This window comes from Hyperolius riggenbachi, chromosome 2 (genome assembly GCF_040937935.1).
Source record: "Hyperolius riggenbachi isolate aHypRig1 chromosome 2, aHypRig1.pri, whole genome shotgun sequence".
Classification (NCBI taxonomy): Eukaryota; Metazoa; Chordata; class Amphibia; order Anura; family Hyperoliidae; genus Hyperolius; species Hyperolius riggenbachi.
Window position 1 is genome coordinate 447,388,693 of NC_090647.1, and position 25,362 is coordinate 447,414,054.

The following is a 25,362-nucleotide window of genomic DNA, read 5'->3' on the forward strand; positions in this document are numbered from 1 at the left end:
GTGCAAGCAAGTTGGGATGCTGGCTGGTATCTTACTATTTTGGCAGTTAGGCTTAGCACAGTGGTGTAACTACAATTCATGGGGCCCCTCGGCAAAACTTTGATGGGGCCCCCCAATGTACACACCTCTTCCCTTGTCTCTCCTTTATGCCCTTCATGGCGTTGGGGCCCATCTCACAAGGGTCATAAAACAAGTGGGGTCTTCATGATCTTCTCACCCATAACAAGTGTAGCCACAAAATCACCTGATCTGAAGAATGGTCCCTTGTATTGCAGGAAGGGAAGGTTAGAGGTTGGAGCCCCTTGCATCTCTTGGCCCCCCCTGTGATTGCAGGGGCTTCTCCCCTCTAATTTCGCCTCTGGCTTGGCAGCTGCCATTCAGGGAATGCTTTTGAAAACAAAGGAAACCCTGAGAATCCCCCATGAGGAGTTGGACTGGTCAAAAAATTGTTGGTTCTGTCAGATTTTAACTGCTTACTTTTTTTTAACTTTAACCACTTTACCACCACGCGTGCGTATATCTACGCTTCTTTTAACACCCTTTCCCTACCAGGAGCGTAGATATACGCACCTCCCGCCGCTACCGCCGCTGTCCGTGCTCCCGCTCGCTTGTGCGCGCACTCCCACGCTCCTGCACACTGCCAGCCGCTCGCCCGGAGATCACTGAACGGGAAAAAACTTTCCCGTTCGTTGATCTAAGCCCCCCAACAATGATCGGCTGCTTCTTTGAGAAGCAGTGCGATCATTGTGAAAAAGAAAAACAGTTTCCCAGCCTCATTGAACGTCCTGTAAGCGTACTTCCAACGCTTACAGGTTGCATGAACAAAAAATGACTGTGGCCATCTTGTGGCCAAATAGTAAAACTACATCCAAAACATTTTTCATATACAAATACATACTTTTACACAATAAATTAACTAATTACCTCTCACACTCCCCAATTTATTTATTTTTTGAAATAAAAAGCAAAAAAAAATTACAATAAAAAACAAAACATAAATAGTTACCTTAGGGACTGAAGTCTTTAAATATTTATGTCAAGAGGGTGCAACAGTGTTACTTTATAAACTATGGGCTTGTAATTAGGGATGGACGCAAAACTGAAAAAAATGCACCTTTATTTTCAAATAAAATATTGGCACCAAACATTGTGATAGGGACATAATTTAAGGGGTGTAATAACTGGGACAAATGGACAAATACATTTCATGGATTTTAATTACAGTAGCATGCATTATTTAAAAACTATAATGGCAGAAAACTGAAATATAATGATTTTTTCCCCACATTGTTTCCTATTTTCCCATTAAAACACATTTAGAATAAAATAATTCTTGGCATAATGTCCCACCTAAAGAATGCCTAATTGTTGGCGAAAAAAAACAAGATATAGTTCATTTAATTGCGATAAGTAATAATAAAGTTATAGATGAATGAATGGAAGGAGCGCTGAAAGGTGAAAATTGCTCTGGTGCTCAAGGGGTAAAACCCCTCAGTTGTGAAGTGGTTAATGGTCCTTTAATGCAGGCCTTGTTTGCATTAGCTGATCATTTCAGCTACGTTTACTTGCAAGCTCTGTTTTATAGTGGCGGTTACATGCGATTAGCCTAGAATAACCGGTGGATAGATGCAGTTGCAGACCTTGCATGAAAGAAGTACTGCCTATTGTAGAATGTCTTCTAGTTACCTTAATTGAATCATATGGATTTCTTCACCTGAAGAAGTGGCATTATTGGTGACAAAACCCTGCAGAAGTTCTGGTATTTCCAACAATATACAGGTAGTCCCCGACTTACGAACGCCCGACTTATGAAAGACCGCTGATACGAAAGGCATAGATTCTCTGTTTCCATGGGAACAAGTAAAACATTTTTTTTTTCAAATTGGACTTGTAGTTTTTGAGAAAATTGAATGTAAAAAATTCTAAGAAAAAATGGCTTTTAAACTTGTATAAGCAGGTACAGAGGGCAGAGGTGACACAGAGGGGGACACTGGAGGCACAGGGGGCGCAAAGGAGGTACAGGGGACAAAGATGGCCCTCTGTGGTTACACCTGTTTGCTGTTGCTGTCTACCTGTGTCTCAGCTGTTGACATAGGTGATTGGTACTGAGGGGAATAGGTAACTGGGTGTTTCTCTGCATGAACCTAGAGCTGTGTGGACAGAAATTTGGGATTCTGATGTCAAAATCATTTAACTAATCACTGCGGAAAACCTAAGATTTTGATTGGTGACAGATTTAGTTCCTATTGCCTAATGTAATCACAAAAAAATAACAATATAGACTTTCCTGTTCTTCAAATTGTGTGAAAACCACCATTACAGAAGGGGCTTATGGAGCTTTTATTATAGAAGGAAAAAAAAACTGAACTGTTATACAATATTACTTACAGTGGGCTGCAAAAGTTTGGGCAATGTTGTTAATCATCATGATTTTCCTGCATAAATCGTTGGTTGTTACGATAAAAAATGTCAGTTAAATATATCATATAGGAGACACACACAGTGATATTTGAAGTGAAATGAAGTTTATTTCAATTACAGAAAGTGCGCAATAATTGTTTAAATTAAATTAGACAGGTGCATAAATTTGGACACTGTTGTCATTTTATTGATTCCAAAACCTTTAGAACTAATTATTGGAACTCAAATTGGATAACGCTATAACGCTATAAAAGAGCTGAAAAGACAAGGCCGAAAACTTGAGAGACTGTGGTGCAAATCTCAGTCCCCAGAAGACAAACATGCCTTAATCCTCCACTTGAAGAGCTACCAAAAGGTAATCACGGGAAAAAAATCATCCTTTCTATCACAAGAGATTGCAAATGCAGTTAACAAACCAGCCCAACTGTTCCGCACAGTGGAAAAACTCTGCAACCCGGCATGTCAAAAACTTAACATCGAGTCTTCAAAGGACCTCTGTGACCAATTTGCCCATTTCTTCACAGACAAAGTCTCCGCTATAAGGTCCGACATCCAACTTACAGCATCTGAGCCTAATATAGCGCCGAAGACCATTAGCAGAGACAATGTAACACCTTGGTCAAACTTCAAAGAAATTGATGAAGAAGTCACATCAAGCATCCTCCTTCATGTCCGCCTAACTACCTGTGACCTAGATCCTGGCCCAACACAGTTCATGTTGAACTGCCCCGACCTGTTCGTACCGGAATTCCTAAAAATTGTTAACTGTTCCTTAAAATCAGGGATATTTCCTGCTTTACTGAAGGAAGCAATTATCAGGCCTCTCCTCAAAAAACCCTCCCTGGACCCAGATGCAATGACCAGCTACAGACCTGTCTCTAACCTTCCCTTTCTGGGCAAGCTAATTGAAAAAGCTGTTTATCTCCAGCTAGAAGCCAAAATCCTACAAAACAACAGTTATGACCCATTCCAGTCTGGCTTCAGGAAACACCACAGCACTGAAACGGCCCACATCCAAATATGCAACCACCTGCTCATGGCAAGAGACAGAGGAGAGTGCTCCATCCTCATACTGCTAGACCTTTCTGCAGCCTTTGATACAGTTGACCATGACATCTTGATAAACAGGCTACAGGAATACTGCGGCATTGATGGCATAGTTCTTCAGTGGTTCCAATCCTTCTTGAGTGGCAGAACCCACAAAGTGTCTATGGGGCCCTTCCTGTCCACCCCTGTATCACTTAGGTATGGGGTGCCCCAGGGCTCAATCCTCTCTCCCCTGCTTTTCACGATTTACATGTTACCGTTGGGAAAACTAATCCAAAAACATGGCCTGACATACCACTGCTATGCAGACACTCAACTATATCTTTCCTTCAAGCCTGGTGTGACAGACCCAACTCTAACTATAAACGCCTGCTTACGTGAACTACAGCAATGGATGAATGACAACTGGCTGAAACTAAATGCAGACAAAACTGAAGTCCTTCTGATAGGAGGGCAGAGCATGATAACAAAACAACTTAACCTGCAGTCTTCACCACTGGGAATAGGAGGCACGGATCTGCGCAGCTCTGATCATGTGCGTAGCCTGGGAGTTCTAATTGATTGGGATTTAAAGTTCAGAACTCAAATCTCTGCTGTGGTGAAATCATCCTATTTTCACCTGAAGAACATTGCAAAAATCAAGCACCTCATACCCCCAGAAGATCTGCCAACCTTAGTCCACGCCTTCATCACATCCCGACTGGACTACTGCAATGCTCTCTACACTGGCCTTCCAAAAAAGGTCTTGTACCGACTACAGCTGATACAGAATACTGCTGCCAGACTGCTAACCAACCAACCCCGTCACTGCCACATAACGCCAGTTCTGCACTCCCTTCACTGGCTACCTATAGAATGGAGGGTCCTATTCAAGATCGGCCTACTGACATTTAAATCCCTGAATAATTTAGGCCCTGGATACATGAAAGATATGTTGCAGCTGCGTAGCAATCCCCGCATTCTCAGATCAACAGGTTCTAATAATCTAGTCATACCCAGAGTCCACTTGGAAACTTTTGGTCCCAGAGCCTTCTGTCATGCTGCCCCTACGTTTTGGAACTCCTTACCTCAACAGTTCAGGACAGCTCCATCCCTGGACGTGTTTAAATCCAGACTGAAAACCCACCTGTTCAGTTTGGCATTTGCAGAAATATAACTTTTGTTGTGTGAATACTTCATCCTACTAATTACTGAATCTGAGAGAGCCTAAGCGCTTTGAGTCCTATGGGAGAAAAGCGCTATAGAAATGTTATTGTATTGTATTGTATATTGTATTGTATTGATTGGTAAGCTGACCTACATACACAGGTGAATCAAATTATAAGAAAGAGTATTTAACCATGTCAGCCCTCAGTCGTGTTTTACTCTATGCATCCGAGCAATTTTCACCTCCCATTCATTCGCCTATAACTTTATCAATACTTATCACAATGAACTGATCTATATTTTGTTTTTTTCCACCACCAGTTAGGCTTTCTTTGGATGGTACATTTTGCTAAGAGCTACTTTACTGTAAATGCATTTTAACAGGAAGAATAAGAAAAAAAATCATTATTTCTCAGTTTTCGGCCATTATAGTTTTAAAATAATACATGCCTCCATAATTAAAACCCACGTATTGTATTTGCCTAATAGTCCCGGGTATTACACCATTTAAATTATGTCCCTATCACAATGTATGGCGACAATATTTTATTTGGAAATAAAAGTGCATTTTTGCCGTTTTGCATCCATCACTATTTACAAGCTTATAACAATAAAAAAAAAAAATCATCTTTACATGGATATTTAAAAAGTGTAGACCCTTAGGTAAATATTTACTTTTTTTATTGTAATTTTTTTTTTAATTAAACATTTTATTTGGGTATTTTTGGGGGGGTGGGATGTAAATAGTATTTTTTTTAATATAAATATGTGTTTATTTATTTTTTTAACATGTAGATGTAGTTTTACTATTTGGCCACAAGATGGCAACCATGAATTTGTTTACATTACGTCACTCTAAGCGTAACATGTACGCATAGAGGGACAAAGGGGGGATGTAAGAGGCTGAAAGAGCGAGGCTTCCGAGAGAAGCCGTCACTTTTTCTGATCGGGGAAAGGAATCAATGATCGGACACCATGTCCCAATTCATTGATCCCTGGGCTAACGAACCGCGGCCCGGGAACGCATGTGCACGCACGCGATTAGCCGCGAGAGCGCGGGAGCGGACATGCGGCCTTTTGGACATATACTATACGTCCAAAAGGCCTAAATGGTTAAGGGGGTGAATTGTATAGGTATATAGTTTATCTCCTCTTTTAAATTTCCCTGAAGAGTAGCAACATGGGGGTCTCAAAGCAACTCTCAAAGGACCTAAAGACAAAGATTGTTCACCATCATGGTTTAGGGGAAGGATACAGAAAGTTTTCTCAGAGATTTCAGCTGTCTGTTTCCACAGTTAGGAACATATTGAGGACATGGAAGAACACAGGCTCAGTTCAAGTTAAGGCTCGAAGTGGCAGACAAAAAAAAATCTTGGATAAACACAAGCGACGAATGTTGAGAACAGTCAGAGTCAACCCACAGATCAGCACCAAAGACCTACAAAATCATTTTGCTGCAGATTGAGTCACTGTGCATCGTTCAACCATCCGGCGCACTTTACACAAGGAGATGCTGTATGCAGAGGAAGCCTTTTCTCCACCCACAGCACAAACAGAGCCGCTTGAGGTATGCTAAAGCACATTTGGACAAGCCAGCTTCATTTTGGAATAAGGTGCTGTGGACTGCTGAAACTAAAATTGAGTTATTTGGGTATAGCAATGGGCGTTATGCATGGAGGAAAAACAACACAGCACTTCAAGAAAAACACCTGCTACCTACAGTAAAATAGGGTGGTGTTCCATCATGCTGTGTGGCCAGTGCAGGAACTGGGAATCTTGTCAAAGTTGAGGGACGCATGAATTTCACTAAGTAGCAGCAGATTCTGGAGACCAATGTCCAGGAATCCGCAACAAAGCTGAAGCTGTGTCGGGGCTGTATCTTTCAACAAGACAACGACCGTAAACACTGCTCAATATTCAATAAGGCATTCATGCAGAAGGACAAGTACAATATTCTGGAATGGCCACCTTAGTCCTCAGACCTGAATATAACTGAAAATCTGTGGTGGAAAATCGGAGTTAAAGAAAGCTGTCCATGCTCGGAAGCCATTAAACCTGAATGAACTAGAGGTGTTTTTGTAAAGAGGAATAGTCCAAAATACCTTCAACCCGAATCCAGACTCTCATTGGAACCTACAGGAAGTGTTTAGAGGCTGTAATTTCTGCAAAAGGAGGATCTACTAAATATTTCATTTCTTTTTTGTGGTGCCCAAATTTATGCACCTGCCTAACTTTGTTTAAACAATTATTGCACACTTTCTGTAAATTCAATGAACTTCATTTCACTTCTCAAATATCACTGTGTGTGTCTCCTATATGATATATTTAACTGACGTTTTATTTTGTAACAACCAACGATTTATACAGGAAAATCATGACGATTAACAATGTTGCCCAAACGTTCACATCCCACTGTATAGGAGTTTAAAAAAAATCAGGAAAAAAGCTTTTTGAATATGGGCCATAATTTCTTTACCATTTATTTATTCTAAGTGCAACTTTTTTGTTTAATTTACATTTTGCATTTACATCTTTTTAGGAGGTCTCCATTATCTATTCATATTTGCTTTGGTGTGTACAGCTTCAACATCCCACGGTCTCCGAAAACCAAGAGATGACAATGAGAAAAGTATGTAAGATCAAGATGAACAGCTCATACACATGTCCATGCTTGACATCATGCAGGCAGCTGTAGCCTGGTCCCAAGATGTCCTTTGGAGGCAGGACTTTGCATCATCATGGCAGCTTGTCCTGCTCTACTGCCTTCTGGGATGGAGAGTGGCACATGCTCATTGGAGGTGTTGAAGTTATGTAAACTTACATAAATAGCAGCACATTCTATGCCTAGCACAGTACTCTTACAACAATAATAAATATCATGAGACATGATGCTTTAATTTAAAGTGTATTGCGATATTGCATATTAATACATCTATAATTTACACCCCGCCCCATGTACATTGCACTAACCCTGTGAATCTCAATCCTTACTGCCTGCAGGCCTAATAGATTCAAAGTTCCTGATAAGCGTTTTATATAAGTACCAGAGTTCAGTACTCATAAACTTCCAGCAACAAACTTCATTTGAAGATTAAAGTCATTATAAGTGCATAAACCATATCAATGTAGTTCACTGGCCAGACTATAAGCAGCTATGGATTCAAGCAGCAAAATCAGGCTGTGTTCGGACAAACAGTTTGGGCCACCTGATGCCTGCCTCCTCTCCGCTCTCCAGTCCGTCCGCCTTCATGGTGCACACACTACCCTCCTCATCCACACATCCCCATCCTCATTCTACTGGTGGCACATGCTGCAACCAATCAGATGTCACTGCTACCAATTACTCGATTAGTAGCAGTGACATATGCTAGGTCACTGCTACTGACTGAGTGCAGTGACTGGCCCAATGACGACGCTGTGGTCCCACCTGCGAGACCATTGACATCAGTTAAGAAAATAAGCAGCGGGTCGCTGTGATTGGTCGTTCTGGTGCCAGCACCCCGTCTGATTGGTCTAGTGTCAAAGCTTCCCCTCTGATTAGCCATGGGTATCTCGTGCCGGTAATGGCGTTTATGGGTGGTATATATATGATATGAGGCAAATATGGTGGGATATACATCAATATATATATATCTCTATATCTATCTATCGATATAGATAGATAGATAGATAGATAGATAGATAGATAGATAGATAGATATAGGGCACATCCTCCAAAGTTTGCTTCAGGCAGCAGAAAGTATAGAACTGTCCCTGTGTGCATAACACTGCACAGCGCTACGCAAGATGCTAGTGGTATGACTCACTGCATATTGTTTACATTAAAGTGCAGAGATTATTTTATGGCACGGACACTTTCTTTGGTACTTGTGCATTTTTGTTGGTGCCATGTGTAATCACACCCAGGCAGCCTGTTAGGATAACACAATCCATTGTAACCCAGAGAGGTGAACCAGCCCATTGAGTTGGTTGGGCAGTGTATACCCCTCAGCAAATTGTTGCTTTATCACACAACGCAGCTTGCTGTAATTATCTGCAGGCGATTTCCAGCCAGCACACACCACGTGCGCTGAAGCAGAAGGAAATCGCCACAGTCACAGAAGCAAAGAACCCAGTATAGATCTGTAGAGGAGAATTCCAACCAGCAGATGGAGCTGTGGAGTACAGAGGAACAAGTCCTCTGCACAGCCACAGATGCCAGATTGAAACTGTACGATTAAGCAAGACTGGGCAACAGAGTAGCAACTCAGAAGAAAGCAAGAACAGAGACAGACTATGTGAATGTCTACCAATCTAGTCGCCATCCAGCGACGGTAGACATACCACATCAGAACAGACCAGAGTAAGAAAGCTATTTGCAAGAGGGGCGATTGCTATCAGCAACACAAGACTGAGCAAAGACAGAGCGTGAACTGAGTAAGGAAGACACAGCAAATAACCACAATCTGAACGCCAAGGAAAATAACAAATGAACTAGCTAAACGCGGTCCCTGCACGTTATGCGAAACAGAGACAAGCGTGTTAATGGTGCGGCCACCGCACGATAAGCGCAACAGTGACAAAACGTACCAACCCTGACTAACAGGTGAACACGGAAGATGAAAACAAACAGATAACGCGAACACTTGCTAATCGGTTACCTCACACCAGACAACAGCAAGCGTTCGTTCCAGACAATACAGACAGAAGGAGTAACCAGTAGCAACCGCAGCTAAGGTTATACTCCAAGATACAAACAAGAGGGGAACGCTTGCTATTCGGTTGCATCACACCAGACAACAGCAAGCATTCGCTCCAGACACAACAGACAGAAGGAGTAACCAGTTGCAACCGCAGCTAAGGTTATACTCCAAGACACAGACAAGGGAGACCCACCGCCTCTAGCGCTATGGCGAATGCGATCTAAGAACAGGACTGAATGATTCACTGTCAGCCACCGCAGGTGACAGTACAATCGCAATGACAGGACAAGACAAAAACAGGAATAAACAGTACAAATAATACAGAACCTAACTGCACTAAAAGGAGTGCAAGGAGCACTCCCCAAGAATTAACTGCACTAGAATATTCGCAACAAAATACAAAAGAGGCTGAGGCTCCAAGGTTAATCTCACCAAACAGAAACCATGTCGAGCGAGGAATTCTGGAAGGAAGTGACATTTAAGGTAGCCATACACTGGTCGATTTGCCATAAGATTCGACCAACAGACAGATCCCTATCTGATCGAATCTGATCAGAGAGGGATCGTATGGCTACCTTTACTGCAAACAGATTGTGAACCGATTTCAGCCTGAAACCGTTCACAATCTGTGGTGGTGGTGGTGCTGCCGCCGCTTCCCCCCATCCCGCATACATTACCTGCTCCGCCGGCGCGACTCCCGGGTCTCCGCTCTTCTTCTCCGCTCTGGTCTGGTCTGGTCTCCGGCATGCTTCCCTTCTTCCTGTCTGGGGGAAGTTTAAACAATAGAGCGCCCTCTACTGTTTAAACTTCCTGCCGGGACAGGAAGAAGGGAAGCATGCCGGAGACCAGACCAGAGCGGAGACGGAGAAGAAGAGTGGAGACCCGGGAGTCGTGCCGGCGGAGCAGGTAATGTATGCGGCTCTATTGCGTCGGTCGTCGGGCACTCGAACGCTGCTAGCGATGCGCTCTTTACCCGTGGGCGATCGACGGTTATTTTCCGCACGGCACGATCGACGGTATCGGACGGAATGGATCGAAATTTGCCGTGTAGCGTGAACGATTTGCAGCAGATTCGATCCCAGTGATCGAATCTGCTGTCGAAACGGCGGCAAATCGGGCCAGTGTATGGCCAGCTTAATACTAGAGGAAGCAGACAAGCAGATTGCAAGATAAGTTGATGCAAATCAGTTAGCCTTGTAAACTGACAGAAAGGCCTCTTTTCCCTGGACTGAACTATGCAAGCTGCATAGGAAACAACACTGTCCAGGGAATCAAGGCCAGCAGAGCGGATTTTGACACTTGCATATTGAATGATGCCGTAAATGAAAAAGATTGGACATGAGCTTTAATACTGAACAGAAATAGCCCTAGTTGCTCCTAATGAGAGAAATGTTAATGAGGAAAAAAGGTCATTTGGGCGGAGAAGTGCCAGGAAAGTTTGGGCACTGCCATAGATGCCCATATTGATAGTCGCAATAAGTGGCTATAATGGGACATTCAGGTAACAGAGGTGCCTGATAAAATGTCAGGAGTCAGGGCGGCCCGCTATACAAACTGCTGCAGTTTTGGCTATTTGTAGCCGCAGTTTGGTTAGGCATCGGTGGGGGGCAGTTAGGGTTAAGCATCAGTAGAGGGAGGGTTAAAGTTAGAATGGGGTGAGGTTAGTCGTTAATAAAATATCTGCAAAAATGACTGATATTTTACTATCGGAATTACATAGAGCCCAATAGTAGACTATCAGTAATTTTACGGATATTCTACTGGCAGCTATTTCTGGTGTCCAAATTACTGCAGCCCTGAGACTCTACCCGAATTTTATGCACCTTTGTTTTTTATATAAATGATGTTCTTCTTTTCATTGCAAATGCTTGTTTTCTGTTTAAAATGCATTCCTTCAAGTCAATTATAATGCTTAATACACATGATGAGATTTTGTGGCAGATTTCTTGCCAGATCGATTATTTCCAGCATATCCCAATCTGATTTCCGATCTATTTTCCATTCGATTTTTCATTCACCTCAATGGAAAATCATTCGCAAATCAGAAGATTGGACATGCTGGAAATAATCGATCTGGCAAGAAATCTGCCAGAAAATCTCATTGTGTGTATTAGGCATTACATATACACTTTCGTGAGATCCTCTTTATCACCATGTCCAATAGGTATTAGCATTTCCTGGCAACATGTTCATATCTACCGCATAATCTTCTCTATTAAGCAATACAATCTCCTCTTCTTATCAGCTTATCAGCTATGTGAAGATCTACATTCTTCTGTAATCCAACAAGGGCCAGTCTTTCTGCTTTCACAAGAATAGTAGGACTCTCTGTTTATTCCCTAAATAGCGTAATTCCACAATGTCTCCCTGTTCAAATGAATTCAATAGTATTATGTACTTGGATTAGGAAATGAACAAAAGTGTATTTAGAGAGGTGTTTATCAATTCTCCATGATCATAGCTTTTCTTCTAACTGGGATTCTTCTCAATAATCTCTGTAAAGCACAACCCCTTGGGGCAACTTTTGGGGGGCTTTATTGCACTCTGAGTCTTCACTGGTGAGGTCTACCCTCACATCCTGTTCCCAGGACCCCATGGAGCTTTGGGGCTTCAGTTTGAAATGGCTAGTGCCTAAAGTTGGCCATACACTGGTCGATGTGACCATCACATAAATCCTTCTCAGATCGATATCTAATCAGAATAAGATCTGATTGAATCCCTCCACTCTTTCTCAATAGATAACAGCATGAAATGTGTTGAAAACTTTTGTGCACTACCTGCTTGGTCCCCAGTGTTGGGGGAGCTGGTGTAGGGGCAGTGGTGCTTCTCTTACCTGTCTGGTGGCACTTTCTCAGTTGTCTTCTCCCCACAGCTGAGGTTTCTCCCTGATCTCTTTACCCCTGGGGAGCTGTGTGCCCCATGACAAAACGCTAGAGGTTAGACACTAGAAGGCTGGTACATACCTTACATGACCACTAGTGGCCTCTAATATTTGGCCTCTAGTGTCTGAGACGCGATACACAGCTGCCGGGAGTGAAGGGACAGGAGAAAGCCCTATCGATGGAAAGAAGACGCAGGAAGAAGCCCCAGCGGCCAGGTGAGGATAGCTTGGCTGCTGTGTACCGTCGCCCCAAAAATGAACGCCGTACATCTTGTTGCTCATCTTCCTCCCGACAAGTTTCTTCTTTACCTCCTTTCTTATTCTTTGCTTTTCTACTGCTTGTATTTGCCACAGGCTCACTTAATTCTCTCACAGTTCTCATCTTGCATAGTGGGCAATATTCACATACTTTCAATTGCCATATACTCGCTGAAAACAATTGTACGGCAAAATCGCAGTAACTGGCTGATTGGGATTGCGTTTTGCAATCACAAGTGTGACCCAGCTCTAAAAGATCCCTGACACTGAGCATCAGGGTCAATTTAGAAACATAATGGGCCTGATTCATCAAGCTGTGTTGCTAAATCAGCACAGCTTAATGTGAAGGAGCGCCCGCTTTGCCTGCCTTACATAGCAGGGCTCGCTGCCATGTAAGCACTAAGCAGTGTGCCTTCCCTTAGTTATGCAAGCTGTTTCCGTAGCAAAGCATGTAACTTTAACTGCGGGCGGTCTTGTGAAGTATCATTACCGTGATACTTCACTGGCGGCCGCTACTATGTTAATTTGCATAGTTACACCTGTAAATTAACATAGCAGCATCTGCGAGTGCAGTATCAATACTTCACAGGACCGCCCGCAGTTAAAGTTACACGTGTTGCTATGGAAGCAGCTCACGTAACTAAGGGAAGGCACACTGCTTATATGGCAGTGAGACCTGCTATGTAAGGCAGGCAAAGTGGGCGCTCCTTCTTTAAGCTTAATCTATCTGGCTCATTGTGTAATTTATTTTAGTGAAGGTGAAGGGTTATTTCAAAGCAAGGGCTAAGATTATAGTAAGAGCAGTTTTATAATAAGGATTACTGTCGGAGCCCAACCCTACAGGCCTGCCTGCAACTGGGTATAGCAGATGTGACTGGAGACGCAACAAGCTGAGAGTCAAGGCAAACTTTGTGTTGGATGCCTTTATTTGTATTTGACAAATGACTGACTTCTTCCTTTCATATTACACTAAGATAGTGTAACGATTTGTGTCAGCAAGAAACAGAGTTCTGATTATTAGGTGATCTGCAGTATCACCTATAATACAGATATATACCTGATTATATGGTGATCTGCAGAATCACCAATAATACAAGTATACCAGAAAGCTGATGTGATAGCTACTAGCAAAGTATAGTGCTTGGTGCAACAATAGTACTGATAAGTTTAGCAATACCTCACCGGAGGAGCTGGTGGGTCCTAACAGTACAGAGCCCCTCACCAGAGTCAGGGCCCTCTGGTGAGAGTAGAGTGGTCAGACTAATCGGGTTGGCAACAGACAGACAGATACAGTACAAAATCAGAAGCAAAGACAAGACGGTTTAACAGGCAGAGTTGGCAGCAAGATCAGATGGGCAAAAGTACAGAATCACTGAGCGGAAGAGTAGTCAGAACCAGCCAGAGTCATACACAGATAATATACAGTCTATCAAGTTAGATAATTAAGCTATCAAAAGGTCTGAGCGCTAACACGAAGTATTCGCAACAGCAGACAAGTTGCGAGTGATTCATCTAGGCTTATGAAGCAGAGGAGACCCCTCCGGCACGCCCCCTCCTATCAGCCAATGAGGAGCGGCGAGCGTCTCCTCTGACGTCAGCCGACCGGCCGGTCAGCTGACGCACCTCCTCCCCGCATAAAGGTCCTGCCTGTGCGCGCGTGCACGCGACAATGCGACCCTATGTGCGGCTGACAGACCCATCCTCGGCGTGCTAGACGCTCGAGGCATGGATAGATTGCTAGGCAGGGAGCTGGAGGCAGCTGCGGTGGTAGCGCTGTCCACCGCAGCCAGTGACGGATCTAGGGGGGGGGGGCAAGCTGGTATCTTGCCCCAGGCGCAGTTTGTTGAATTCTTAAAAAGGCGGCAAAATGAATGGCAGTTTAGGCGCCAAAACCTGACCTTGCCCCAGGCGCAACTTGGTCTTGATCTGTCCCTGACCGCAGCTGCCTCTCCAACGATTGTTACAGTACCCCCCCCCCCCCCTTAAGGCGTGGACTCCGGACACGTCCTGCATGGCTTCTCAGAATGCAATTCATGAAACTTTTCCCTAAGTTCCTCAGCATGCATGCGATAACCCGGCATCCAAGATCTCTCCTCAGGCCCATACCCCTTCCAATGAACCAGGTACTGTACCGAGTTACGCACCCGACGAGAATCCAAAATCTGCTCGATCTCATACTCAGGTTCACCATCAATCACCACTGGGGGAGAGGAATCCACATGCACAGCCGGCTTCAACAGAGACACATGGAATGACTTTACACCTCTCACACTGGGTGGCAGTGAAATGACATAAGTGACATTATTAATCTTTTTGGAAGCAGGGTATGGGCCTATAAATCTGGGGCCCAATTTTGCTGAAGGTTGTTTCAGGGCCAGATGCCGGGTAGAAACCCACACCATGTCCCTGGGTACAAATTCCCATTCCACTGACCGCTTTCTATCAGCCTGCTTCTTCTGGGTCTGAAAGGCCTTTTCCAGATTCCTTTTGACCATGGTCCAAATCTCCTTAAAAGATCCCTGCCAATCTTCCAAAGCAGGGAAAGGAGAAGATACCACTTGTAATGGAGAGAATTTGGGAGATCTCCCCGTCACCACCTGAAATTACATCTCGAGCTCACTCCAACCTGAATTATCGCAAATTCTTTCTGTTTTAGGAAAGCAAATTTTTGTTTTTCTTAACATCTTAGTAAGGGGGCTTTTAGGACCATTGTAGTCCCTTACACACTCCAATGAGTTCTGGGTCACCATGAGCTTGCTGGTTAGTCTGTACCTCTCGGTTTACAAGCCCTACTCCATAGAGCCAAATTAATCCATGCCATGCACTGATGAGGATCAAACAATCCGAAACAGTCTGTATGCATGTTGGATTATTATGGCTCTGTACAATTTAACAAGCTGACACATCATTGCATTCCAGCGGTTCTGGAGGTGTGTTTAGCTTCTAAGGGTACAATGGTTAATTTGCATATATTCAGCAGTGGTGCCTGGGAGACATCTCGAGCTCACTCCAACCTGAATTATCGCAAATTCTTTCTGTTTTAGGAAAGCAAATTTTTGTTTTTCTTAACATCTTAGTAAGGGGGCTTTTAGGACCATTGTAGTCCCTTACACACTCCAATGAGTTCTGGGTCACCATGAGCTTGCTGGTTAGTCTGTACCTCTCGGTTTACAAGCCCTACTCCATAGAGCCAAATTAATCCATGCCATGCACTGATGAGGATCAAACAATCCGAAACAGTCTGTATGCATGTTGGATTATTATGGCTCTGTACAATTTAACAAGCTGACACATCATTGCATTCCAGCGGTTCTGGAGGTGTGTTTAGCTTCTAAGGGTACAATGGTTAATTTGCATATATTCAGCAGTGGTGCCTGGGAGACATCTCGAGCTCACTCCAACCTGAATTATCGCAAATTCTTTCTGTTTTAGGAAAGCAAATTTTTGTTTTTCTCACCACCTGAAAGGGAGAAAAGCCTGAAAAGGTACTTTTCAGGTTGTTATGCGCAAATTCTGCGAATGGTAAGAACTTCGCCCATTCGAACTGCACATCAGCCACATAGCATCTAAGGAACTGCTCTAAGGACTGAGTAACCCTCTCAGTTTGTCCATTGGTTTGTGGGTGATAGCCGGAGGAAAATGACAGGTTCATTCCAAGATTATGACAAAAGGCTCTCCAGAATTTGGACACAAACTGGACTCCCCTATCTGACACCACATTTTCTGGTATCCCATGTAGACGGAAAATGTGTTGAATGAAGAGATCCACCAGGTCCTGGGCTGAGGGGAGTCCATCCAGTGGAATAAAGTGAGCCATTTTGCTGAACCTGTCGACGACTAGTGATGCTCAAATACCCCTTTTTAAAATTCGAGTTTGGTCGAATTCGAATAGTAAATTATTCGAGGTCAGTCGAATATTCGAGTCGAATAATTTTTACTATTCGATTCGACCTCGGACTTCGAGCTCACTATTCGAGTCGGTATTCGAGCTCACTATTCGAGCTGACTATTCGAATTGGCCTTAAATAGCTTCCAACACTTGTTTTGAGGGTGAATGATGCAAGAAACATCTTTTTTTCCAAGTAACAACAGCAAGTGATTATGTGGGGATGTTCCTTTAAAAAAAAATGTGGAAAGAGAAGTTGTGTCCTAAATTTTGTTCAGTAGTGTTACTGTATATACTTGTTCTTCTTCTTCTTTATCGTTCTTCTTCTTCTTCTAGATCTTCTTCTTCTATATCTTCTTCTTCTTCTTCTTCTTCTTCATCTTCTTCTTCTTCTTCTTCATCATCTTCTTCTTCTTCTTCTTCATCATCTTCTTCTTCTTCTTCTTCATCATCTTCTTCTTCTTCTTCTTCTTCTTCATCTTCTTCTTCTTCTTCATCATCTTCTTCTTCTTCTTCTTCATCATCTTCTTCTTCTTCTTCATCATCTTCTTCTTCATCTTCTTCTTCATCTTCATCTTCTTCTTCTTCTTCATCTTCATCTTCTTCATCTTCTTCTTCTTCATCTTCTTCTTCTTCTTCATCTTCTTCTTCTTCTTCTTCTTCATCTTCTTCTTCTTCTTCTTCATCTTCTTCTTCTTCTTCTTCATCTTCTTCTTCTTTATCTTCTTCATCTTCTTCATCTTCTTCTTCTTCATCTTCTTCTTCTTCATCTTCTTCATCTTCTTCTTCTTTTTCATCTTCTTCTTCATCATCTTCTTCATCTTCTTCTTCATCTTCTTCTTCTTCATCTTCTTCTTCTTTATCTTCTTCTTCTTTTTCATCTTCTTCTTCATCATCTTCACGTATTTCTCTTTTCAATTTTTTTTTAAAGAAATGCAGCTATTTTTGAGCGTAACAAATAGCTGGTGGGCGCACGCATGTTGGAAGCGCCATTGTATGTGCTCCCTGGCAGTGGAAACACAAAGACAGCAGGAGGTAAATTCAGCAGCAGGAGGAGGAGGATGAGTGTGTGGCAGCAGGCAGTCAATGAGGCAGGCAGCTCGCCGTGACATAATAGCCCTGGTACCTAGCGGTGATACCAGGGCTGTAAATAAACACAACAGGAGGTCCCAGACAGCGGTCGTGCAGCCCACATTGTGTCCAATACACAACTGGGACAACACAGTTTTCAACCCGGGCACCTCAGAAAAATTAAACCTTTTTTTTTTTTTTTTAATGGTTTTTTGGTTTTTGGTTTTACAACCAATATAGCTATTGTTTGACGTAATAGCTGGTGGCAGAGTGGCAGCAGAAGAAGGTAATTCTGTGTACCCTGGCAGTGGGAAACACAGACAGACAGCAGCAGCAGGAGGAGGAATGGAGGAGTAGGCGAGCAGCTATTGTTTGACGTAATAGCTGGTGGCAGAGTGGCAGCAGAAGGTAAATCATCTGTGTACCCTGGCAGTGGGAAACACAGACAGACAGCAGCAGCAGCAGCAGGAGGAGGTATGGAGGAGCAGTGTGAGTGTGGCAGCAGGTAGGCAGCGTGACATAATAGCCCTGGTACCTAGCGGTGATACCAGGGCTGTAAATAAACACAACAGGAGGTCCCAGACAGCGGTCGTGCAGCCCACATTGTGTCCAATACACAACTGGGACAACACAGTTTTCAACCCGGGCACCTCAGAAAAATTAAACCTTTTTTTTTTTTTTTAATGGTTTTTTGGTTTTTGGTTTTACAACCAATATAGCTATTGTTTGACGTAATAGCTGGTGGCAGAGTGGCAGCAGAAGAAGGTAATTCTGTGTACCCTGGCAGTGGGAAACACAGACAGACAGCAGAAGGGCAGTACACAGCAGCCCACTGTAGGTGTAAAATGTGTGGCTGCAGGCGACGTAATAGTCAAAGTGAACCAGGCTGGCTTAGTGAGCAGGAGCCAGGAGGTGGTAAAGGGTGGTAAGGCACATTAACGATGGTTCCGGCAGCCAGTTCATGTCCCCCTCTCGCCGACAACAGGGGCCAGGAACTCGCCTTCCACCCACGCCTGGTTCATCTTGAGAAACGTCAGTCTGTCCACAGACTTGTGAGACAGACGTGAGCGTTTCTCGGTGACCACGCCACCAGCTGCACTGAAGCAGCGCTCGGACAGCACGCTGGAAGGGGGGCAGGACAGCACTTCCAGGGCGTACTGCGCCAGCTCGCTCCAGATCTCCATGCGCTTGACCCAATACTCCATGGGATCAACAGGGGCATCGCTGTCAAGCCCGCTGTACGACCCCATGTAGTCAGCCACCATGCGGGTCAGGCGCTGGCTGTGACCGGAGGAGGATGCTGCTGCATGCATCTCCTCTCTAGTCACTGCTGCCGGAGCCTCTACAGTCCTGTAGAGCTCGTGGCTGAGAGACAGCAGGTCTGTGGGGCGCTTGCTGCTGCTGGATGCAGGCACCTGCTGCTGCCTCTGTGCTGGCTGCTGGACAGTGGGGGTGGAAGGCTGGGGGAAGGCTTCCTCCAAACGCTCAACAAGGGCCTGCTGCAAGCTCCTTATTTGTTGCGCTGGGTCTCCTCCTGCAGGCGGCAGGAACTGGCTCAACTTCCCCTTGAGGCGTGGGTCCAACATCATGCTGATCCAGATCTCCTCCCTCTGCTTCATCTGGATCACCCTGGGGTCCCTGCGCAGGCACGTCAGCATGTGCGCTGCCATTGGGAAGAGGCGGGCCACGTCTGCTGGCACATCGACGTCAGTGCTGTCCTCATCCTCCTCCTCTGCCGCCTCATCCTCTCTCCACCCCCGCACCAACTCAGCTGCGCTGTGCTGATCCCCCTCATCAGCAGCCAGGTCAGGGACCTCCACCAAGTCCTCCTCCTCCTCCCCCTCAGAGGTGGACTGCGCAGCTGGTTGCCGCTCCTGCTGGTCCAAGGCTGCCGCTCCCTGTTCCAGCAAAGCATCGAGGGCCCTGTTCAGCAGAGAAACCAGGGGCACCCACTCGCAGACCATAGCATGGTCCCTGCTCACCATGTTTGTGGCCTGCAGGAAGGGAGCCAGCACAAAGCACACCTGCTGCATGTGCCTCCAGTCATCATCGGGGACGATGGACGGGATGTTGCTGGTCTTGTCCCTTCTCTGAGCTGCGGAAACAGTGGCCAGGGCAAGGTACTGTTTGACAGCGTGCCTCTGTTCAACCAGACGCTCCAACATCGCCAGGGTGGAGTTCCAGCGAGTCGGAACGTCAAGGATCAGCCGATGGCGTGGCAGATCCAGCTCCTTTTGCACGTCTTCCAGGCTCGCACAGGCTGCAGCCGAGCGCCGGAAGTGACGCACAACATTCCTTGCCATTTCCAGCAGTTCGCCCATCCCCTGGTAGGTGCGCAGGAACTTCTGCACCACCAGGTTCAGCACGTGGGCAAGACAGGGGATGTGGGTCAGGTTTCCCCTGTCTATTGCGGCAACCAGATTGGCCCCATTGTCGGCCACCACCTCTCCGACTCTGAGGCCTCTGGGGGTCAGCCAAATCCTCTCCTGCTCCTGGAGTTTGGCCAACACATGGGTTGCCGTCAGCTTGGTCTTCCCAAGGCTGACCAAGTGCAGCAGCGCTTGGCAGTGGCGGGCCTTCACGCTGCTGCTGAGGCGGGGGGTTTGGCCAGGTGTGCCGGAGGATGGCAGAGGATCGGAGGAACCTGCTGCAGTTCCCCTGACCCTGCGGGGTGGCACCACCCACTGTGTTGCTGCTGCTGCTGTGCCCGCTGCTGCTCTCCCATCCTCACCCCCTTCCACCAAGCTGACCCAGTGGACAGTGAAGGACAGGTAGCGGCCTGTCCCGAAGCGGCTGCTCCAGGAGTCCATGGTGACGTGGACCCTTTCACCAACCGCGTGCTCCAGCCCTCGCTCCACATTGGCCATCACAAAGCGGTGCAGTGCAGGAATGGCCTTGCGGGCAAAGAAGTGTCTGCTGGGGAGCTGCCAGTCTGAGGCTGCGCAAGCAAGCAGCGCACGAATGTCGCTCCCCTCCTGCACGAGCGTGTACGGCAGGAGTTGGGAGCACATGGCCCGTGCCAGCAAGCCGTTCAGCTGCCGCACGCGACGGCTGCTGGGAGGCAGAGCCCTAACCACCCCCTGGAAGGACTCGCTCAAAAGGCTCTGGCGTGGCCTTTTGCTGACACGGGAATCAGCAGACACAGCAGAGGAGGCCACTGAGGACTGGCTGCCAGAACAGGCCTCAGTGTCGGCGGCAGGAGTTGCAGAGGGGGGAGGAGCAGTGCGTTTCCGCACTCCTGCTGGTGCTGCTGGAGGAGCAGGAGGGCGGGTGGCTGCTGTTGCTGCTGCTGCTGCTGAAGGCTGTGCAGTGATGGGTGTGGTGCCACTGCCAGCACCAGATGCCTTCAGCCTCTGGAACTCCTCATGCTGGTGGAAATGTTTAGCCGCAAGGTGGTTGATGAGCGAGCTGGTGCAGAACTTTAAGGGGTCTGCACCTCTGCTCAACTTCCGCTGACAGTGGTTGCAAGTGGCGTACTTGCTGTACACAGTGGGCATGGTGAAATATCGCCAGATTGGTGACTTAAACATCCCCCTACGGCATGGAAGCGCTGCTGCCTGTCTCCCTGTGGTGGTTGGGGGGGGGGCTTGGGGGGCTTGGGTGCGGCTGGTGGTGGTACTGGCAGATGCTGCTGCTGCTGCTGAGCCTGAGACACCAGCAGGCTGTGGGACCTGCCTACTGCTGCTGCCAATGCTTGCAATGATGCGCCTCCTTGCAAGGCCCACAAGAGCATCCTCCTCCTCCTCCTCAGAGCTGCTGAGGACGACATCCCCTGGAGGTGGTGGCACCCAGTCTCTGTCTGTCACCGGGTCATCATCATCCTCCCCCTCCTGAAACATGTCCTGCTGGGATGAGGACCCCCCAAACTCCTCTCCTGATGCATGGATGGGCTGCTTGACTGTCGACACAGTCTTGCTGTCCAATCCCTCATCCCCCAAAGTGCCCATCAGCATCTCCTCCTCAAGATCGCCAACAACAGCAGACAATTTACTCATGATGCCTGGGGTCAAAAGACTGCTGAATGACAGGTCGGCGAGTGACGGTAAACTGGCCTCCTCCCCAGACCCTGCTGGGCGGCTGCTGCGAACAGGGGTGGTGGTGGTGGTGGTGGTGAGGGTGGAGGCCTCGGATGCAGAGCTGATGGTGGGCTGCTCATCCTCCGTCATGAGTTGCACCACAGTGTCTGCATCCTTTACCTCAATGGGACGTTTCCGACCCGGCTGGAGGAAAATGGGAGCAGGTGCTACACGCTGCTGCTGCTGTGTCTCTGCAGCGTGAGTTGCAGATGCTCCTGCTGGGCGGCGCCCAAGGCGTCCACGGCCAGTGGCTATGGGAGGAATGTTAGCCACTGACGCTGCTGCTGCTGCGGAACTGTGCATGGTGGCGCGCCCGCGGCCGCGGCTTGCCACAATGCTGCTCCCTCTCCTCCTGATTCCCTTGCTGCCCTTCCCCTTGCCCAAACCGCGCTGGCTGCCACTTCCAGACATCTTCAATGTTTTGGGCGTATAGAGAAAAGTTTTTTAAAAGGGCGGCTGAAAAGTGGGGGACTTTAATGGAGTGGGTTGGTTGGTGAGGTGACTGAGTGAGTGTCCCCTAGTACAGTAAGTAAGTAGTAACAGTCAGGAAGTACAACTAGCAGTTACAATAATCAGTAGTAATCACAAGTAAATTTAGTGTGTGTACACTCAGACAGTGAGTGCACGCACGCAGGAGCTAGTAGCCTATGGACAGTGACTGAGTGTCCTAGACTCCTAGTACAGTAAGAGTAAGTAGTAACAGTAAGTAGAACTAACTAATTACGATAATCAATCAGCGATCAGAAGGAAATAGAGTGTGTGTTGTGTGTGTACACTCAGACAGTGAGTGCACGCACGCAGGAGCTAGTAGCCTATGAACACAGTGACTGAGTGTCCTAGACTCCTAGTACAGTAAGAGTAAGTAGTAACAGTAAGTAGAACTAACTAATTACAATAATCAATCAGCGATCAGAAGGAAATGGAGTGTGGGTGTGTGTACACTCAGACAGTGAGTGCACGCACGCAGGAGCTAGTAGCCTATGAACACAGTGACTGAGTGTCCTAGACTCCTAGTACAGTAAGAGTAAGTAGTAACAGTAAGTAGAACTAACTAATTACAATAATCAATCAGCGATCAGAAGGAAATGGAGTGTGGGTGTGTGTACACTCAGACAGTGAGTGCACGCACGCAGGAGCTAGAAGCCTATGAACACAGTGACTGAGTGTCCTAGACTCCTAGTACAGTAAGAGTAAGTAGTAACAGTAAGTAGAACTAACTAATTACAATAATCAATCAGCGATCAGAAGGAAATAGAGTGTGGGTGGTGTGTGTACACTCAGACAGTGAGTGACCGCACGCAGGAGCTAGTAGCCTATGGACAGTGACTGAGTGTCCTAGACTCCTAGTACAGTAAGAGTAAGTAGTAACAGTAAGTAGAACTAACTAATTACAATAATCAATCAGCGATCAGAAGGAAATGGAGTGTGGGTGTGTGTACACTCAGACAGTGAGTGCACGCACGCAGGAGCTAGTAGCCTATGAACACAGTGACTGAGTGTCCTAGACTCCTAGTACAGTAAGAGTAAGTAGTAACAGTAAGTAGAACTAACTAATTACAATAATCAATCAGCGATCAGAAGGAAATAGAGTGTGGGTGGTGTGTGTACACTCAGACAGTGAGTGACCGCACGCAGGAGCTAGTAGCCTATGGACAGTGACTGAGTGTCCTAGACTCCTAGTACAGTAAGAGTAAGTATTAACAGTAAGTACAACTAACTAATTACGATAATCAATCAGCGATCAGAAGGAAATGGAGTGTGGGTGTGTGTACACTCAGACAGTGAGTGCACACACGCAGGAGCTAGTAGCCTATGAACACAGTGACTGAGTGTCCTAGACTCCTAGTACAGTAAGAGTAAGTAGTAACAGTAAGTAGAACTAACTAATTACGATAATCAATCAGCGATCAGAAGGAAATGGAGTGTGGGTGTGTGTACACTCAGACAGTGAGTGCACGCACGCAGGAGCTAGTAGCCTATGGACAGTGACTGAGTGTCCTAGACTCCTAGTACAGTAAGAGTAAGTAGTAACAGTAAGTACAACTAACTAATTACGATAATCAATCAGCGATCAGAAGGAAATAGAGTGTGTGTTGTGTGTGTACACTCAGACAGTGAGTGCAGTGCGCACACGCAGGAGCTAGTAGCCTATATGAACAGTGACAGTGAGTGTCCCTACGGGTACAGTAAGAGTAAGTAGTAAGTAAGTACAACTAAATAACAATAATCTATCAGTAATCAGAAGGAAATAGAGTGTGTGTACACACAGACAGTGAGTGAGTGCACACACGCAGGAGCTAGCTAGTAGCCTATAAACAGTGACAGTCAGTGAGTGTCCTACTCCTAGTACAGTATAACTACAATACTATTAGTAAAGGACAGCAGAAATACTGGTATAGATGAGAGAAATAAACAGAGGACAGCTGCCCACAGAGGCAAGGCCCCCCTGAGGCCTAAACCTGTAAGCTTGCAGCAGCTGCCTGTCTCTAATGTAACACACAAGCTACTAACTAAAATACAATGTCTATCTAACTAACAACAATATAGGTGTATATGGCAGGTGTAGGTGAGCAAAAACGCTAGGTAAATGATCACAATAGAGCACTTGCTAAGCCAAAGCACAAAGGAGCAACTCTCTCTCTGTACAAGTCTCAGGCAAGCATGGAGAAACGGAACATGGCGGCCGCTATTTATAGGGTAGGGGCTGGCCAGGGTCCCCCTCTGTGATTGGCTGCCGTCAGAGGGCCTGGGAGCCCTCTGATTGGCTCTAAGGACATCAATCTGGGCTATGACGCTATTCGAGCTCGGTACCGAGCTCGAATAGCGCCGGGTTGCTCGAATAGCTCGAATAGTGAATGGGCTATTCGAGTGTACTCGGATAGCCCATTCGAATAGCTCCAGCTATTCGGAGCTCGAATACCGAGCTCGAATAGCTGAAAAAGAGCTCGAATATTCGAGCTACTCGAATATTCGAGCTCTGCTGAGCACCACTATCGACGACGTCCCAGTTAACAGTTTTACCCTCGGACCTGGGGAGTTCGCCCACAAAGTCCATGGATAAATAGGTCCATGGTTCCTCAGGCACTGGCAATGACTGAAGGGTGCCCACAGAAGCCTGTCTGGATGGCTTATTCCTGGCACAGACTGCACAGTCTCTGACAAACTCCCTACAATCTAGGACCAGTGATGGCCAACACCCACACCTAGACAGCAGATCCTGCGTTCTGGCCACCCCAGGATGCCCTGCATTTTTATGTGCATGGAACAATTGTAAAATTTGCAGACGAAAATTAAGTGGCACAAATAGAATTCCGTCAGGTTTCCCCTTGGTTGATAGGGCCCCAAAGCAAGCAACCAATCCTCCCATGTCTCGGTGGCTGCCACGACAATTTTCTCGGGCAGTACGTTCTCAGGAGTTGGTGGCTGTACTGTCTCGGGCTCAAAACATCTAGACAGGGCATCTACCTTGACATTTTTATTCCCTGGCTTATATGTAATGATAAATCTGAATCTTGAAAAGAATAATGACCAGCGAGCCTGTCGAGGACTAAGCCTCATGGCTCCTTCAATATATTCCAAATTTTTGTGGTCGGTATAGACCGTAATCATATGTTCTGCCCCCTCGAGCCAATGACGCCATTCCTCAAACGTGAGTTTAATGGCTAACAGCTCTCGGTTACAGATATCGTAATTTGAATGTAAGAGGATAGTCGACACATGCAAGCAAGGTAGCATATAAAAAAGCTTTATTCTTGCGGCTTCATGCGGATTGCATAACAACACAGTTATAGGTAAAAATTGTCCTACCCGTTACTTCAAGTGGCTGTGGGGTGAGGTGGGAGCAGTAGGGGCCGCCTTATGACCGTTTCGCTCTCCTGAGCGTCTTCAGAGGCA

General features: G+C 46.1%; 1 protein-coding gene across 1 annotated transcript in view; it reads right to left on the reverse strand.

The window, feature by feature from the left end:
- The window catches only part of LOC137545226 (fibrinogen-like protein 1-like protein), a 28,801-nt gene extending 16,242 nt beyond the window's left edge, over positions 1-12,559 (reverse strand). Inside the window, exon 1 of the mRNA XM_068266349.1 lies at positions 12,487-12,559. Coding sequence (XP_068122450.1) covers positions 12,487-12,559 — 73 coding nt within the window. The remainder of the gene's footprint in view (positions 1-12,486) is intronic.
- Between the last annotated feature and the right edge of the window lie 12,803 nt (positions 12,560-25,362).